This window comes from Phocoena sinus, chromosome 11 (assembly GCF_008692025.1).
Source record: "Phocoena sinus isolate mPhoSin1 chromosome 11, mPhoSin1.pri, whole genome shotgun sequence".
Classification (NCBI taxonomy): Eukaryota; Metazoa; Chordata; class Mammalia; order Artiodactyla; family Phocoenidae; genus Phocoena; species Phocoena sinus.
This window is the reverse complement of record NC_045773.1, coordinates 1,750,470-1,766,914: the sequence shown is the minus strand read 5'-3', so window position 1 is coordinate 1,766,914 and position 16,445 is coordinate 1,750,470. Positions and strand designations below refer to the sequence as shown.

The following is a 16,445-nucleotide window of genomic DNA, read 5'->3' as shown; positions in this document are numbered from 1 at the left end:
ACAGCCCGCAGGCCCGGTGCCCCGACTGCTGAGAAGCACGCCTTCTGTAAACCCGCTCCCAGGAGCTGCAGAACCACCCTTGCCCTCTGCAGCTGCCACGGGCCCCTTGCCTCTGACCGCACCCCTCACCTGCCCACTACAGACGACTGACAATGCTGGGACCTGCCTCAACGCACTGGCCCCAACAGAGCTGCTGAGTCACAAAGTCTTCAACTGGCACTTGCCAACAAGAAGCCACTGTTATTTCGGGAGAACAGTTGAATAAATAAAGAAAGAAAAAATGTAGGGAAACTTTATCCAAGGAATACAATTCCTAGAGCCCACAGTCTCTTACAGCTATGATTAAAAAAACCAAACAGGACTTCCCTGGGGGTGCAGTGGGTTGGGAATCCACCTGCCAATGCAGCAGACACGGGTTCGAGCCTAGTCCGGGAAGATCCCACATACCGCGGTGCAGCTAAGCCCGTGTGCCACAACTACTGAGCCTGCACTCTGGAGCCCGCACTCTGCAACAGAAGCTACTGCAGTGAGGAGCTCACGCACCACGGCAACGAGTGGCCCCCCACTTGCTGCAATTAGACAGGGCCCGAGCGCAGCAGCAGAGACCCAACACAGCCATACATACATACATACATACATTTGTTTAAAAAAAACCAAAAAACACAAACACTGGATCCAATGATGGGCAGCAGAGCTGGTTTCAAATCCCAGTTTATCCCCTCCTCGAATAGAAGGACCAGTCTGACCAGGGCCATCTAGTGGCCTGGCCACCTGACAGCTGCAGCTGCTCAGACCAGGGAGACCTTGGCTGAGGTCTTTGCTGCCCCACACGGTTGAGGTTATTCACAAGTGAGCGGAATTTCTGGAAGCCTTAGCAGACCGTGCCATCACCTTCCTGGATAAACACAGGGGTTTCTGGCTACATGGAAAAGAGTCAGCGAGGAAAGAAGGTTAAGGACAAGGCAACCAGGCCGGGGCTGGCTCAGTGGCCCATCACCAGAGGTAGCCAGACCACCGCTGGACACCCACCTGCTTCAGCGCGTTCCGGGCAATCGTCTGGAAGGCCTGCTCCACGTTGATGGCCTCCTTGGCACTGGTCTCGAAGTAGGGAATGTTGTTTTTGCTGTAGCACCAGGCCTGTGCCCGCTTTGTGGCCACCTGGAAGAAGAGGCAGGGCATGTGTGTGCAGGGAACAGCAGCAGCGGGCAGGGAACAGCGGGAATCCCACCAGGGAAGGACTGTCCCCCCCACCCCCCCGCCGCCCTGGTCACCCCTACACACAGTAGAGCCAGGAGCCAAAGCACCCCGCCTACCACCCACACCTTCGGACCCTCAGCCGCACTAAGATTAGAAGCAGCTTCTGAAGGGAGTAAGATGCCAGCCCAGGAAGAAGTAACCGTCCCTCCTGGGACCTCAGAGGCAGCCCTCAGCACAGGACAGGCCTGGCAGCTTGGTCTTAAGCTCTGCAGCCCCTTCTGTGACTGCTCACGGCACCTCACCTGACCACACACCTAGGCACCAGAGCCCCGAGGCCCTCACCCTGCCTCGCATGTCCTGACCTCTCCCCACCCTAGCCCATTTTCAGGCATGAGAAGGACCAGGTCACTTAGGAAAGGGAGAAAAAGAGATGAGTGGTCAGAAATACACCTAGCTACACTTAAGAGCCTACGTTCCCCAGACAAATGCTATTTGAAAGGAACCTAGAGCAATTTTGCTCAAAGCCCAAAGCATCTCCTGTACACACGAGGATCAAGGGAGGCCCCTGAGGCGCAGAGAGAGCACTTGAGAAGGTCACACTCGAATCCCCTCCTTCCCAGCACAGAAAGCGAACGAGGCTCAGAGGCAAAGGTAAAGGTAATAATGACCCAAAGTCACAGCTGCAGGGGCAGCATGGGGATGTGAACTGGCCTCCTGGGCCCTGGTCCCCAAAGGCAGCTGGCCAGGAGGTAATGCACCCCCAGAGTCGGTCTGGGCTCAGCACAGAACCCTCCAAATTCACGCAGTACCCCAGAAGCAGGGGGCTCTCACAGGAGAGGAAAACGCTAGAGAGATCCTCCGGGGCACCACAGCCCCAGACACGCCGTCATCTGGCATCCGAGCGTCCTCGTCAGATGAGCACAGCATCAGACTCAGGAAGCATCCCCGATCTAAGAGTGCACGAGCCAGACTAAGGGCAAGTCTGCCTCTGCATCCCAAAGACCAAAGTGTCACACGGCCTCAAGGCAAATCCCGTCACGGACCAAGAGAGCTGGCCGGTGCAGGCAGCCCCACTCGGTGCGCTTCCTACTTTGTTGCCGTAATTCCCAAGGGAATACCGGCCTCTGCAGAGTTTCGCTGCCCGTCTGTCCACGGGGAAGCCAGGATGGTAGGTCTTTACAGGTTAGGGAGCAAGGCCCCATTCCAAGGGCTGGGCAGGTGGCTGGTTAGTTGTCTCCCACACCCACCCCCGCATGGGGCACACGCAGCCAGAGACATGGGGTGTAGATCCCTGCGGCATATAGTTTCTTACCAGTCAAATCTAAAAACGGCACCTGTCATCCGAAACTTAGCTGCCCCTTTACAAGAAGGCCCTTCCCGTGACTCAGCCGCCCTAACCCCAGCGACGGCGGGTTCTCAGGTTCTCAAGCCCCACAGTGATGACCCCCGGCATCGTCGGCACTTACTTGTCTGTTTTCGAGGTCAATCTTGTTTCCCAGCACAACGAAGGGGAAGTTCTCAGGATCCCGGGGACTGGCCTGGATGAGGAATTCGTCTCTCCAGCTGTCGAGGGTTTTGAACGTGTTGGGGGCAGTCACGTCAAACACCAGCACGCAGCAGTCTGCGCCTCTGTAGAAGGCCACACCCAGAGACTGGAACCTCTCCTGTCCGGCCGTGTCCCAGATCTGCGAGAGACAGAACGGTCGTTCCTTGGGGCGGAGTGCCAGGAGTGGGGTGTGTGGAGGACGCCAGGGGCCCCCCCAGAGACAATCACTTCAGGACTCATCAGGAACAGAATTCAGCACCCGAGTGTCCAGAGCACACCGACAGACAGCAGTGTAAGTGGACGTGTCCCATGCGTCTGGAGGATGCTAGAGAAACGTTAATCTTGATCGAGGTGGTGGCCACGTGGGTAGATATTTATGGAAAATCTGAATGTAAACATAAGATTTCTGTACCCTGGGGACTTTCTGGGGGTGATGGAAATCTAGGGAGGTGATTATTCATCGAATTGTACATTTATTTTTACTTTTGGCCGTGCTGTGCGGCTTGCGGGATCTCAGTTCCTCAACCAGGGACTGAACCCAGGCCACGGCAGTGTGAAAGCACCGAGTCCTAACCACGGCACCACCAGGGAACTCCCAAACTGTACATTTAAATGTATGCATTGTACTGTATATATAAAGTTGACCTAAAAAAACCCCAATATGTTTTAGTTATATTATACCTTAATTAAGAGACAAAGGAAACAAAAGTACCAGAAAAGGGGGAGGGGTGGGAAGGAGACAGGGGGAGAGGAATACAGGGACAAGCAATGCGAGAATACACCAAGGAAGACAGATCGAAGTCGCTTCTCATCAATGGACCACCAGGCGCTCAGCTCAAAGAACTTCCCACCATTCACTGCCACACCAGGTCCAAGAGCAAGGATGCATTTCCTCAACGCCCCAGATCCCAACAGGGCCCCCGGTTTGCCTGGAGAGGACTAGTGTTCTCCAGAATGGCCGCACACCCGCAGCGAGCCACGGTGCCGGGGTCCAAAGCGGTTCGCAGTTACTTCCAGCTGACAGGAGTCTTCACCTCTTGGCTCCACTGTCTGCAGGAAACCACTTAGCTTCAGAGCAACAGGAGAATCTGGAAAATCCTCATAACCCAAAAAATTTCAACCTTATGTCCAAAGCACCAGCCAGTGAACCGAAGGCCTGTGACTTAGACCAACATGGAGTGTGGACTGAGCCACAACAGTTTCTTCTGCAGAAGCAGGGCTGAGCTCCGCCCCGAAGCTCCTCCCAGGCAGCCCACAGCACTCGGGGACATGCCAACTCCAGCACGGCCACAGACAGCTTCCAGCTCAGGTAGGAAGCGCCTCACCGCACAGGATGCGCGCGCAGAGTGAGCGGCTACACACAAGGGTGGTGCAGAACAGTACCGTGAGATCTGCGTTTCTTTAATACTACCCAACTCCTGATGTTCTAAACCCCACGCCGCCGCCCAGAATGTCCTCCAAAAGGAGCCCTGAAACGTAACATGCAAATGCTGAAGGCTGGTTCTCCCTTGGGGACGGGCTCAAACAACATCATGGCACACAGGAGCAGGGCCAGGACTTAAATATTGTCTGGAAATATCTAAAGCTGGAAACGGCGGCATTAGAACCCCTTAAAGCAGTTCCCATAAAGCAGTGCCACTACACAGGCTAAACTCTGGCTCACAGACAGGCCAAGGACAGTGCATGCGGAAGGGGGCTGTTGTGGTCGCCCATCAGTGCGGGGCAGAGTGCCCAGCCCAGCCCAGAGGTTACCCTCCAAGGAAGGCAGCTCTGCAGGGCCCATGCAGCCCTCTCTTCCGACGTATGGGGGCCCTCCACAACCAGCACACAGACTCCGGGTCACAGCTCTGGCCGCAAGGGGCCCGACCACGGCAGCCTACCCTTGCCCGCCCCCCGCCCCCCGGGAACCTCGAGCCCACACGTGCTCCAAGCACTCTGGGAAGAACCTTCCTGAAAAGGACACGTCCTAGTGGCCACGGGGATTCAGCGTGCCTGCAGGCGTGGAGTCAGGAGGCTGTGGTAATGTCCACGCGGGGCCTAGCAGTGCTCACACTACGCGGAAGGAAGCAGCCGCTGGGAACCACAAGAAGTGATGATAAGGCTGAAGGGCAATGAAAGAAACAAAGCCGAAGACTGTGGCTGCTCTCAGTGGGCAGGGAAGAGCACCGCCCTGCCCCACGTGAGCAGCAGAGCACACGTGCGGACAAACGGTCTCTGTGGACAGCGCGGCAGCAGCCGGACCCTGTGAGGGTCACCTCTGTGCTCTCCTGCTGTCCGACGTCCTACCCTGAATGCGTGTCCCTGAGTGGAGAAAAGAGCCTTTTCCCATAAAAGAAGACCAAGATGGAGGGAGAATCAAGAACTCTGTCACAGCAGGTAAAAACTGACAACTACTTCTACAAAGAGAAACACAGGGGAAAAAAAAATAAACAATTAAATATAGGCTTGGACAACAACAACAAAATTCCCATTAGAGAAATAACATTGTCATTATGTAAATATCTGGATAAGTAAAGCAAAAGCCAAAAAATGCCCCGAAACTCTTGGTGTCCTCCCACCCAGAGGTCTTCACGAGCACACATCTTTCTCTAGGTGCCCGCGTTGCAGGGTCACTCACGCAACTGGAATCTCAGTGCACAGGCCACTCCTCTCCGCCCCACAAAACACACAGCACCCTCCCCGGCGAGAGCGCACATCCTTACTCTGCCCAACAGACTCAGCAAACCACTTCACTCATTTTAAAAAAATATTGCTGCCAATTTTCCATAATTATAAGTAACTCAGTAATGAGCTTTAACACAGAGAGTCTTTCCTGTGTTTCTGATTGGTTCTTTAGGACAGGATCCCAAGAGCAGAATTACATAGGAACTTTATGACTCTTGGCGGAACCAAATGGGTATTTGGAACTCAGATACTGAGAAGGCAAAGTAAGGAATTAAAAAGAAAAGTTGAAAAACTGGGGGTTATTCTCAGCAAGTTTCCAAAATTAATTTAACTTAACACTTACAAAAGTACAGTCTTGTGGCTATGATCTTTCAAAATTTGTAATATTTTAACTGAAATACTTTATTTTCTACCTTCAAAATACACCCAATATATCTATCTACCCAGAACTCCAAGGTGACAACTATTAACACTACTGTTTCTACATCAGTTCTTCAGGAAGCGAGTCAGCCCTTCCTCACAGCCTTCCTTCCATTCCCTTCTCCCCGAAGAAGTAAGCGGCCCGAGACCTGTGTCACACAGTGTACGTAACATAATTACACATATTATGTACAAGATCCTCTGCATCTTTTTGTTTTTTCCTCCAGATGTTAACAGCTGTACAGTATCCCGGTGCCTTAAAACACCACCATTGACTCCCTGGTCCTCTACATTATCCGTAGTTTTTCGTGACTGCACAGAGGCTGCAGTGAGCATTCTTCCTCACTTGTCGTCGGGCCCACAGTTTCCTAGGCTCTGAACCCAGATGCAGACTGGCTGCTTGTCAGGGATGTGTGTGTGTGACGTTGGAGAGCCAGCAAAAGTCTCCATTTGAAAGGCTGCACGGATATGTTCCCACCATCGGTTTGAGAATATTCTACTTCTAGCCAAAACTCGATTTTGTCAGCCTTTTAAATTGGTAATTCCCTGACATCAGGCCACAGGACGTGGTTTCTTCTGAGAGTTGCCTATTACCCACTAGGTCATTCTGCCGAATGGATCCTATTAGGCATTATTAACAGTTTCTCCCAGTCTGTAGTTCGTTACTTAGAATCTTGTTATTCAGATGTTTACTGTGGTCTACTATCTTTAACCTTTTATGATTTGTGCTTTCTCTATTTTAAATGCCTCAAGTTAAGAAAACCCCAAAGAACCTGTATTTTCATTTTACAGGTTTTCATTTCGTGCTTTTTCCATTCAGGTGTTGAACACTCTGGCTACTCCTCAGCAAATGGAAAGCCGCCGGCCCAGAGGCCTGTTTACAGTACGACTTGTCCTCTGACTTGTCCTTTCCCCATTCCGCAAAGCCCCCTCTGCCTACCCAGTGTCAGCTAGGCGTGCCCTGTTTCTGTGCCCTCCGTCCCCTCGATCTGGGGATCTCTGTGACAGTGTCATACTGTTTACATTACTGTGGCTTCATAAGTTACCTTTAGGTTTTTCATGCACACTTGACTCCATCTAATGTTTAATACCGATTGACTTCTAGCTTCTTCCTGAACAACGTAAGAAACTTAAAAAATGCACACGGTCACTCATCTTTCCCCACACATTAAATTACACAGTTCCAATCCCGGTTTCCTTGTACTGGTTTGAAGCTACATACTCTTACTATTAGGGTCATAATTCTAAACACAGATGCATGCATACAATTAAGTTTATCTCAGTTTATCTTATCTCAGACCCTTCCACTTCCGCCTGAAGTGCGTCTCTTAGGATTTCTGCCCGAGCCTAAGGAGGCGCTCACTTTCCTTCTCTTGGAGGCGGGCGTTTCCAGGGCCCAGAACACCCTGCTGACAGCCCCGGCTCACACTCCACAGCCTGCCAGTCCCACTGGCAGCCTCACTGCTGCTCCTCCAGGTCATTCTGTTTCCTCTGGCTGCCTTCAAGTTTGTCTTAAAAGAATTTTTTTTCCATATGATTCTTCTAGACTTCTGTATTTCTCCTGAATCTGTGGATGTGGTGCCACATCAGTTCTGAAAAATCCTCAGCAAATACCTTTCACCTATTCGCTCGTCTGAGACTAATTAAAATTAAGTGCAAGCGACCTACTCACTGAATCCTGTTTTTACCTCTTTTCCCCATTTCCCACCATTTTTCTTCCTTTCAGCCCTCTTGTGGTGTATCCTATCTGTTGCTGAAAGCACTCTCTATATTTCCAAACTGTGGTTATTGCATTTCATTTTTAGAAGTTCTACTGACCTACACCACCTGCTTAGTTTCTTCTCCACAGATACACAAGATTGCCTGGTTTCTTTAAATACAAAGACCACTCTGAATGGCCAGGGGGGTTTCCACTGGTTCCTGCCTTGCTGTCTTAATCTGAATTATCTATTTTTGCAAGTGCTGAAGGCCCGTGAAAAACAGGGGAGGATTCCTCAAGATCCAACATGATGACGCCTTTGTCCGGAGACGATGGTTTTCATTTAATTCTAGTCTTTTAAACTGGCCGCAGGAGCACAAGGGCCAGCCTTTTGTTTCAACCTGAGGACCATGTTCTTTTCTCCCACCCTTTCCAGACTCTGCTTTGGTGCCCTGGGTTCTCCAGATGGGGTTGACTCCGGGAAACTCCAAGATCCGAGTTCATGGTACCTGTGAGGCTCTATCAGAATGGCCCCTGAGCCAGGAGGGACAGAGTCTCGCTTCTCATCAGCCCACCTGGCTGTCAGAACCACAGCGTGGCTCTCCATCTGCTTCTCCTGCTACGGGACACGGGAAATCTTCAGGTGGCGTTTGACCCCGGCACCCTGTAGACATCCCATTTCCCTTCTGCTTTCTGTTGCAGCCGAGAACTTATCTAACTGCTGTTCCTTTATCTGTAAGCTGTCTTCTCTCTCCAGTTGCTTTTAGGATTCTGATTTTTGGCACTCCAGTTCCGAGTTTACTCTTGAGGTAATTTGCTCAGCTTAATCTTGAAGTTTACTGTTTTCTTCAGCTATGTTTAATCTGAGGTTTAACTGCTCAGTTGATTTCAGTGACTGTCTTTTCACTTCTTGAAGCTCTAAGCTTCCCATATCCTCGTTTTTTATAGTGCCCCTTTTCATTTATGGTTTCCATTCCAAGAAATCTCTAGTCACTGTGGGAATTTTCTGCAGGCCATTATTCCCCCTTGAGCTCATCCTCTGTCCCTATAGGGTGGTCTTATCTTTGTATTTGCCAGGAGTGACAGAGGGTTATGCCAGATCCTCCAGACTAAACTCTCTGTGCCTGGCAGAGCAGAAACTGAGAATCCACACACGGGCACAGTGGGACTGGGAGTCTCCAACCAGGAAGCAAGCAGCAAAGGCCCAGCCTGCACCGCACATGCCAGCTTTGCCACTTGCGTGGGCTGAGGTTTTGGGTCCTGTTTTCCCATCTTTCCAAGGTCCTAATGAGTGTGTGTCTATGTGTGCAGGGGGGTTCTGGGCCCGCACCTTGTGCAGTTCACGCCTCTTGTCCTTGATGACAGACAGAACTCAAGTCCCCCTTATAAATTCACAGATCACCAGGGCAGGAGCCCCTGAGCTTATCATGACCTTTCAGTTCTCTCTTCTTTCCTGTTATCTGGTAATTTCCTTTTCTCTCAAGCTTGGCCTATTCAAACTTTAGTTTTACACACACACACACTTGCTATTAAAGTATAACTGACGTACAATATTATATTAGTTTCAGGTGTACGGACACTGTGATTTTTTTTTTTTTTTTGTAAGTTACAGAAGGACCACCACGATGTCTAGCTACCATCTGTCATCACACAGAGTTATTAGGATCCTGCCGACGATACATTACCTCCCCAGGACTTATTTACTGTATGACTGGATGTTTGTACCTCTTAATCCCCTTGACCTATTTTGCCCACCTCCAGCTGTACACTGAGCACCTCTGTGTGTATGCCTGCGGTATGGGGGAGCCACATTAGCCCCATCCTGGAGGTCTGAGTTCCCCTGGGTGCATGTGACAGCTTGAGGTCAACACATGTAAACAAATATCTGCAACCTGTACCATCCAAACATTTCAGCGAGCCCGGCGCTCGCTAGGACCCCCATGTCTCAGTCTCCCCAGGACATCATTTAGCAGAGAAAGTAAGGAACAACTGGTGTGGAGGTGGGAGCTTCCAAAGACAACACCTGGGCTGAAAGTTGGCGACTTCAGGATGGGTGCAGCTGTGACCAAAGGGCCTAGCAAGGAGAGACACGTTCAACTACAGCTTTGTAAGAGCAGCACGTGATTCGAAGGACTGGCAGGAGATGAAAAAGTGAAGAATAGTTTGTAGCCAGAATGTGAAGGCTTTTAAAGAGCCATGTGAAGGAATCTGTTTTTATCCTAACTGTTGAAAGGGAAGCCCTTGAAATCAGATTAAGCTGATACATGAAAAACCAGATTGGCTTAATAGAAACACAACTTTAAGGGCTACAGATAGGACAGATTATAAGAAGCCAGAAAAGCAGGAAAACTAATTTAACAGCTGCTGTAAGAACCTAGGAGAGACACAACGATTTTTTTGGCCTGAAGAACTAGGCGAGGGTATTAGGAAAGAGACACGTTACACATTTTGGAGACGTAAGACAAGAACCTGTAGGTTACCAAATTTACAGCAAAAAAACAATGAAAACCAGGAAGTCCAGTTAAATCTGAACTCTGGAAAAAAATGAAAAATTTTTAGTATGTCTCACAGAGTACTTGGGACATACTTGATGTCTTGCATTTTACCTGGCAATCCTACCCATAAGCCAATTATCCATGAATATAATAGTGAGATCTAAAGAACAGGGAGGGGAAGATGCCTAGGCATGAAAAACGGTAAAGACGGAATGACCAAGGCTTGGCCGGCCAAGGCGAGACGTGCGCTTACCTGCATCGTAACCAGTCTGTCGTCCACCATCACCTCCTTTGTCAGGAAGTCGGCTCCTATTGTGGCTTTGTACTGATTGCTGAATTTCTTGTTCACGTACTGGTTCATGAGTGATGTCTTACCGACTCTGGAATTGGAGAAAAACCACAAGTGTAAGTCAACTAGGAAGGCACTGAAAACTGGCTCTGACGCCTGCAGCTTGGAAGGAACCTGCCCACCCCCATCAGAGGAGGAAAACTTCCCAGTTCACTTGCCTGACGACATGCTTTCTCCTGGGACGAAAACACAGGGTACAGATGGAGGCCAGATCTAGAAAAGCTGCTTCTAGGTTCTGGTATAGTTGGTAGAGCCTAGTGTTATTTCTCTCCTTTCAGAAGCATGCCAACACATACTCTCCTTCTAAAAGAAGCCCCAGCAGTAAGTTCGCTCCACTAGTCCAAAAATATCTCTGCCGCCTTGGGTGTGTCTCCATTTAGTGGTTGCTGTTCAGTCCAAGCAAATAGCCAGAGGAAGCCACTGGCTCCGAGCAGACATTTACGCCAGTTAACCTATCTGCTGCTTCCAAGTTTAAAATCTGAAGCAGAAAAAAGCACCAGTATTCCACCAAACCAGAATCCACCTCAAAGTATGCTCCTTCAGACGTATTTTCCAGTGAGAAAACTCAGCAAGAGACAATGTATGATTTTTTTTGGTGATGAGGTAGTTAGGACAGGCCAAAGACAACGCAAGCCTTCCTCACAGCCAGTAATACCTTCCTTTTCACAAAGGAACACATGCATTTCACATGCAGAGGGGACCTGGAAATACAAACAGCCCAAGGCAGTGTTCTCCACCTGGTCACGTGCACCAGAATTTCCAGGGGGAAAAGACAGGAAATGTGTAATCAGGCAAGTTTGGGTAACACAGGCTAAAAGCAGTACTTTCAATCCTGACAGCATACCAGAGGCACCAGGAGAATGTATGTGAGCGGAAGCGGGGACAGGGAGAGAGGAGTGGGCAGAGATGAGTGCGCGTGTATTTAAGCACTGCCAACCAGGTCCTACCCATTGGTCTGGGCAAATGCTAATTGTTAAAAGGCTCCTCGGGTGATTAAAAAAGCCAGCCACGGTAGAAAAATCACTGCCTTTTAAAAAGAACTTTGGAATAAGGACGTGCACCTGCATTTATTATCATATTGTTTTTAAAAATATGTAGCCTCTGGTCTAAGTTTTCGTGGGTCACTTCAGATGCCAAGTCTGAAAAGCTCCCCCCGTAACCCCCTGAATCTTAACAGTGATGAAAGAACTAGCTAGTTACGCAGTCAGCGGCAGATCTAAGACGCGGACCCAGTTCTCCGGTCCCAGGCTCTACCGACTCGGGCACAGCAGGAGGAGGAGGCAGGCATACCCCACTTCAATGCGCTCTGTGCAAACTATGCTTTTCACAGACTGAAGGTCTGTGGCAGCCCTGTGTCAAGCTAGTCTATTGGGGCCATTTTTCCAATGGCATTTGCTCACTTCATGTCTGTGTCACATTTTGTTAGTTCTCGCAATAGTTCAAACTTCTTCATTAGTATATTTGTTATGACGATCAGTGATTCTGATGTTACTACTGCAAAAATATTACGACTCTCTGAAGGCTAAGATGATGGTTAGCATTTTCTAGCCATAAAAGCATTTAAATTGAGGTTTGTACAGTTTTTAGACATAAGGCTATTGTACACTTAAGAGACTACAGTATAGTTCAAACATTAACTTTTAGATGCCCTGAGAAACCAAAAAGTTCACGTGACTCCCTTCACTTCGTTGCGGCGGTCCAGAACCAAGCCCACAGTGTCTCGGGGGTCTGCGTGTGCTGCACAGCGCACCCCAAACCTCCATCTCGTGGACACGGCGCCAACGGCAACAAGCCTACATAAACAGCGCTCCCTAGTCTAACCAGCTTGGGAAAGGGATTCCATGAATTTTTAAAAAAAATATATTTTCTTTCTTTGTTTTTGGCTGCGTTGGGTCTTCTTTGCTGCACGCAGGCTTTCTCTAGTTGCCGTGAGCAGATGCTACTCTTCGTTGTGGTACACGGGCTTCTCATTGCAGTGGCTTCTCTTGCTGTGGAGCATGGGCTCTAGGCACATGGGCTTCAGTAGTTGTGGCTCGCGGGCTCTAGAACGCAGGCTCAGTAGTTGTGACACACGGGCTTAGTTGCTCCACGGCATGTGGGATCCTCCCAGACCAGGGATCGAACCCATGTCCCATACATTGGCAAGCGGATTCTTTTTTTTTCTTTTTTTTAAAAATAAGTTTGTTTGTTTGTTTGCTTGTTTATTTATGGCCACGTTGGGCCTTCACTGCTGCGCGCAGGCTTTCTCTAGTTGTGGCAAGCGGGGGCTACTCTTCCTCATGGTGCACAGGCTTCCATTGCAGTGGCTTCTCTTGTTGCGGAGCACGGGCTCTAGGCACGCAGGCTTCAGCAGTTGTGGCTCATGGGCTTAGTTGCTCCACGGCATGTGGGATCTTCCCGGAGCCACAGGGAGGGCTCAAACCCGTGTTCCCTACACTGGCAGGTGGGCTCTTAACCACTGTGCCACCAGGGAAGCCCCCGTGAAACTATCATTGAGTTCAAACAGCCACCCTTTTCCCTAAATCATGCCCCAAATTGGGGAACAAAGGACTACCTGACTAGGGGTCATTCCGATTTTTGCTGTGCTCCCAAGAGCACGGAAACGTAGGGCCCTAATGCCACGGCTATTACAGATAGAAGCAGCAAATGTCAGCACAGAGGGCATGAGCTCCAAGTGGGTGAAATTTAAACCCAGGCCAGTGTGCTGGCTCAAATTTAGGAGGGACACTTACCCAGAATCTCCCAGGATGATAACCTTCAGTAGCACTTTCTTCCTCGAGGTCATCCTTCAAGCTAGAAGAGAGGAGAACGCACGTAAGCAGGATGGGAACACCCAGGGGGACCACCTCCCTGGGCACAAAACTCCTCGGCAGCCCCAAGAGCACTGCGCCTGAGCCCTTCTGCAGGTGGCTCCCCGCCGTCCAGGGCCTTCGACGGAACACAGTATCAGTACTGGAACTCTGGACCCAAGAGCTCGGCCACACAGCGTGTCAGGGCCTCCCGCCCCTGGGAGGAGTCTGAAGGAATGATTCTCCCACTTGGATGCTGGATCAATGCTCCATTTACTCAACAGCTGGGTCCTGCTTCAGGCAGGTCTCTGCTCAAAGATCACTCCTCGGAGGCGACCACTTTATCTGAAGTAAAGTGGAACACCCTCTCCCCGTTTGCCGTCTATCCTTTACTCTGCCTTATTTTTTCTTCAGAGTACTTACCACTACAGTTGACTCTTGAACATCTCAAGGGTTAGGGGCACTGACCCTCCACTCAGTTGGAAATCGCTTCTAACTTAACAGTCGGCCCTCCGCATCCGCGGCGCCACATCCGCGGTCCTGCATCCACGGTATCAACCAAGCAGGGTCGCGTCATTCGTGCTGTTCAAGGATAAACTGTACTTGACATTTTAATGTATTATATTCATTTCTCTTCTCCCTTTCCTAATAATTTCTGTGAAAACAGTTTTATTCCCCACGGTTTTATTCTCCAGTGCCAAGTAGAGGATTATCAAATACTGGGTTAGTGCACAAATTAATATTTGACTTCGCAGCTCCTGAGACCACCTTTCCCCAGAAAGCCTTCCAGGTAGCCTTCCCCAGCCTCGACCAGACAATACGATCTGTGCTCAACTCTGCCACCACGTGACCGCGTGGTCAATTTACTTACTGAGACCGGCTTCCTGTCTTAATTGCCCCTCAGTCCTCAGGGCATGACCCAGTAACTTTCAGGAGATGAACAACTTTCAAGAGAGCAGGAGCCCTAAATTCTGGCCCCCGATGTCAGTGGCTTAACTGACAACTACCAGAGGAGCACTCCTCAGGCAGCTGATCCCCAGGAGAGCTGCAACCGCCTCTACAATCAGGAATTTATGACTGCACGTGAGCCTCAGAAATGACACCCATGCCTTCTGAGAACCTCCAGCCCTGGCCATCGTACTCGGGAGACGCTGCAACAGCCACGGCAGGAGACTGCCACTAACAGTCACGGGGCAATATCCGAGTCCTACCTTCAGTGGAGCTGGGGGAAATTAAGTGTTTATACTTAAGCAAAGTAGGTAAGGATGTGGGTTAAATAAAGCCTGTTATTTTTCCATAGTTTGGGAAGACAAGACAGTCAAGACTGGGTCTGAAAAAAGCTACCTTTAGTTTCACCTTTATCCACCTGGCTTCCTGAAGGTGAGGATGACCGCACTGCCTACCTACGGTGGGGGTGACTTAAGCATGCAAATCCCGATCCCATGCTCCTCTGGCGTTGCCACTTTCCAGCTGTGTGACCCGGGGCAAGTCATTTAACCTGCTGGCATACGTCCCATGGGTGATGTGAGGCCTGGATGAGAAAAATGCTCAGGACACTGACTAGGATATAGTAAGTGGTTAGTAAATGTTGGTGCTATGATTTTCATGTGTGCCAAAAACCGAGATGAATAAACAGCAGAACAGAGTCCAGAAGGCGGCGAGAGAAGCAGTAAGTCGCAGGCCCAGGCGAGAGAAGCAGTAAGTCGCAGAGCCCAGGCGGTAACTCAGCTCCACGCCTCGGCTTCCAGATGCCTGGCTGTCAACTGTTCCCTTTCAGCTGGTGGCATCACAAGGAAACTGAAGGAAAGTACCAGAACGAGCTAGTGCCCACAGGGCAGGATTAGGTGGCGAGCCCTACGCGCCTGAAAGTGGTGTCTTCCACGGCTTCAGAAATGGTGTGGGGACAGGAGTCAAAGCAGAGGCAGTTAGCAGGCACCACGACCTAGCCCGGGGCAAGCTGTCTCAGAGCCCAAAGCCTCGTGTCCAGACATAGCTTCTGTCTACGAGGCGCCCACCAGTGCTAGCTGGGGGCGGCATAAGACAAGCCCGAGTTCTGCCTGTTTCCTTTAGTCATCCATCAGATCTAGGGTTGGTGTTGGTTTTTTCTCTCTGCAGTTAGAGGTACACACCCCCAATCACCCATGATCACCCACGAGATCCACAGCCCTACCTTCCTCCCTAGGGACTACCTTGACCAAAGTTTAACCTAAGAGTCTCACCCCAAGGTCTGGTACCATATTTTGGGCTAGAGATCAGATTATGACAGTTGGGACAAGTTTCAAATCCAAAGGGCAAATTAAGGAAAGGTATGAGAAGAAGGCGAGCTTTGCAAAGAAATTCTTAAACAATGTTTAAGTCACTGATTTTGAGAATGGGAAAAGGGATTTCCATGACCCGGTTTAGTAAGGCTCACGGTGCATCCAGTATTATTTCATAATATTAGGAGGAAATAAGAAACACACTTCACCCATCCTGTTCCCACATGACAGACCTCACGTTTGTGTCCTCTCAGGTTTCTGCTCACAGCGGTGGCACGTGGGCCCGTGCAGCCACCTTGACCCTCCTGGGCAGCAGAGCACGCCGCCTGAGCGTCTTTCCTCACCTGCACACCCAGTCACAGAACCCCCAGAACCCAGCAGAGGGCACAGCCGGTAAGTCCCAAGTCCCCATCAGAGCTCACCCAGCCCCGCACACAACCCAGTATTCTGTCTCTCCCATGTTACTATTTAGCCTTGTTTTCCAGTACTTGCTTCCATGAGAGTCTCAGTGTCTAATATTTCTTTGAGTGAATTAAGCATTTTAATAGCCATTCCTACCTTTTGTTTAATATATCAAAAATCTGGGAAAAACAACGCCATAAGAAACAGCTCTGAACTTCCATTTGTGGGGTCATTTTCCTGGGCCGCAGCAATGCCCCTGGGGAGGTCTCTTAGGCTCAAACTCACGTGACTATCACAGGCCACGTGGCCCTGAGAAACACGGATCGCTGGCTTCCTGGCTGTCCTCGCGACAGCCCACACCGCAGACAGCTCAGGCACAGGGAGGTGGCCTGGACTCACCACCCTGACTCTGAGCCCTCATTCCTGGGGGGCTCCCCACGAGGGACACGTCCAGCGCGAGAGCCACTGTGCTCCAGTGGGCCTGGGGCCCATCAGGTACTCACAGCCACTCCCCATCTGTCAGATGCAATCACCAACCAGGAGACGTTTTATCACAAACCGCGCTGCCTTTAGTGGGGTTCCCAGGGAAACAGCTAGAAAGTTAAACAAAGGGCCAATTCTCACTC

General features: G+C 50.2%; 1 protein-coding gene across 5 annotated transcripts in view; it reads right to left on the bottom strand.

Moving 5' to 3' along the window:
* Window positions 1-16,445, bottom strand: part of RAB7A (RAB7A, member RAS oncogene family) — a 105,408-nt gene that overhangs the window by 2,999 nt on the left and 85,964 nt on the right. For 4 of the 5 annotated variants that reach the window (XM_032648277.1, XM_032648279.1, XM_032648276.1 and 1 more), the window contains 4 exons: window positions 13,103-13,163; window positions 10,275-10,401; window positions 2,664-2,882; window positions 1,030-1,158 (listed from right to left, as the gene is read on the bottom strand). In XM_032648277.1, coding sequence (XP_032504168.1) covers window positions 1,030-1,158; window positions 2,664-2,882; window positions 10,275-10,401; window positions 13,103-13,155 — 528 coding nt within the window. In that variant the 5' untranslated portion in view covers window positions 13,156-13,163. Of the gene's footprint in view, window positions 1-1,029; window positions 1,159-2,663; window positions 2,883-10,274; window positions 10,402-13,102; window positions 13,164-13,582; window positions 13,742-16,445 lie in introns of all 5 variants that reach the window. The other variant, XM_032648278.1, reaches the window with a different exon arrangement.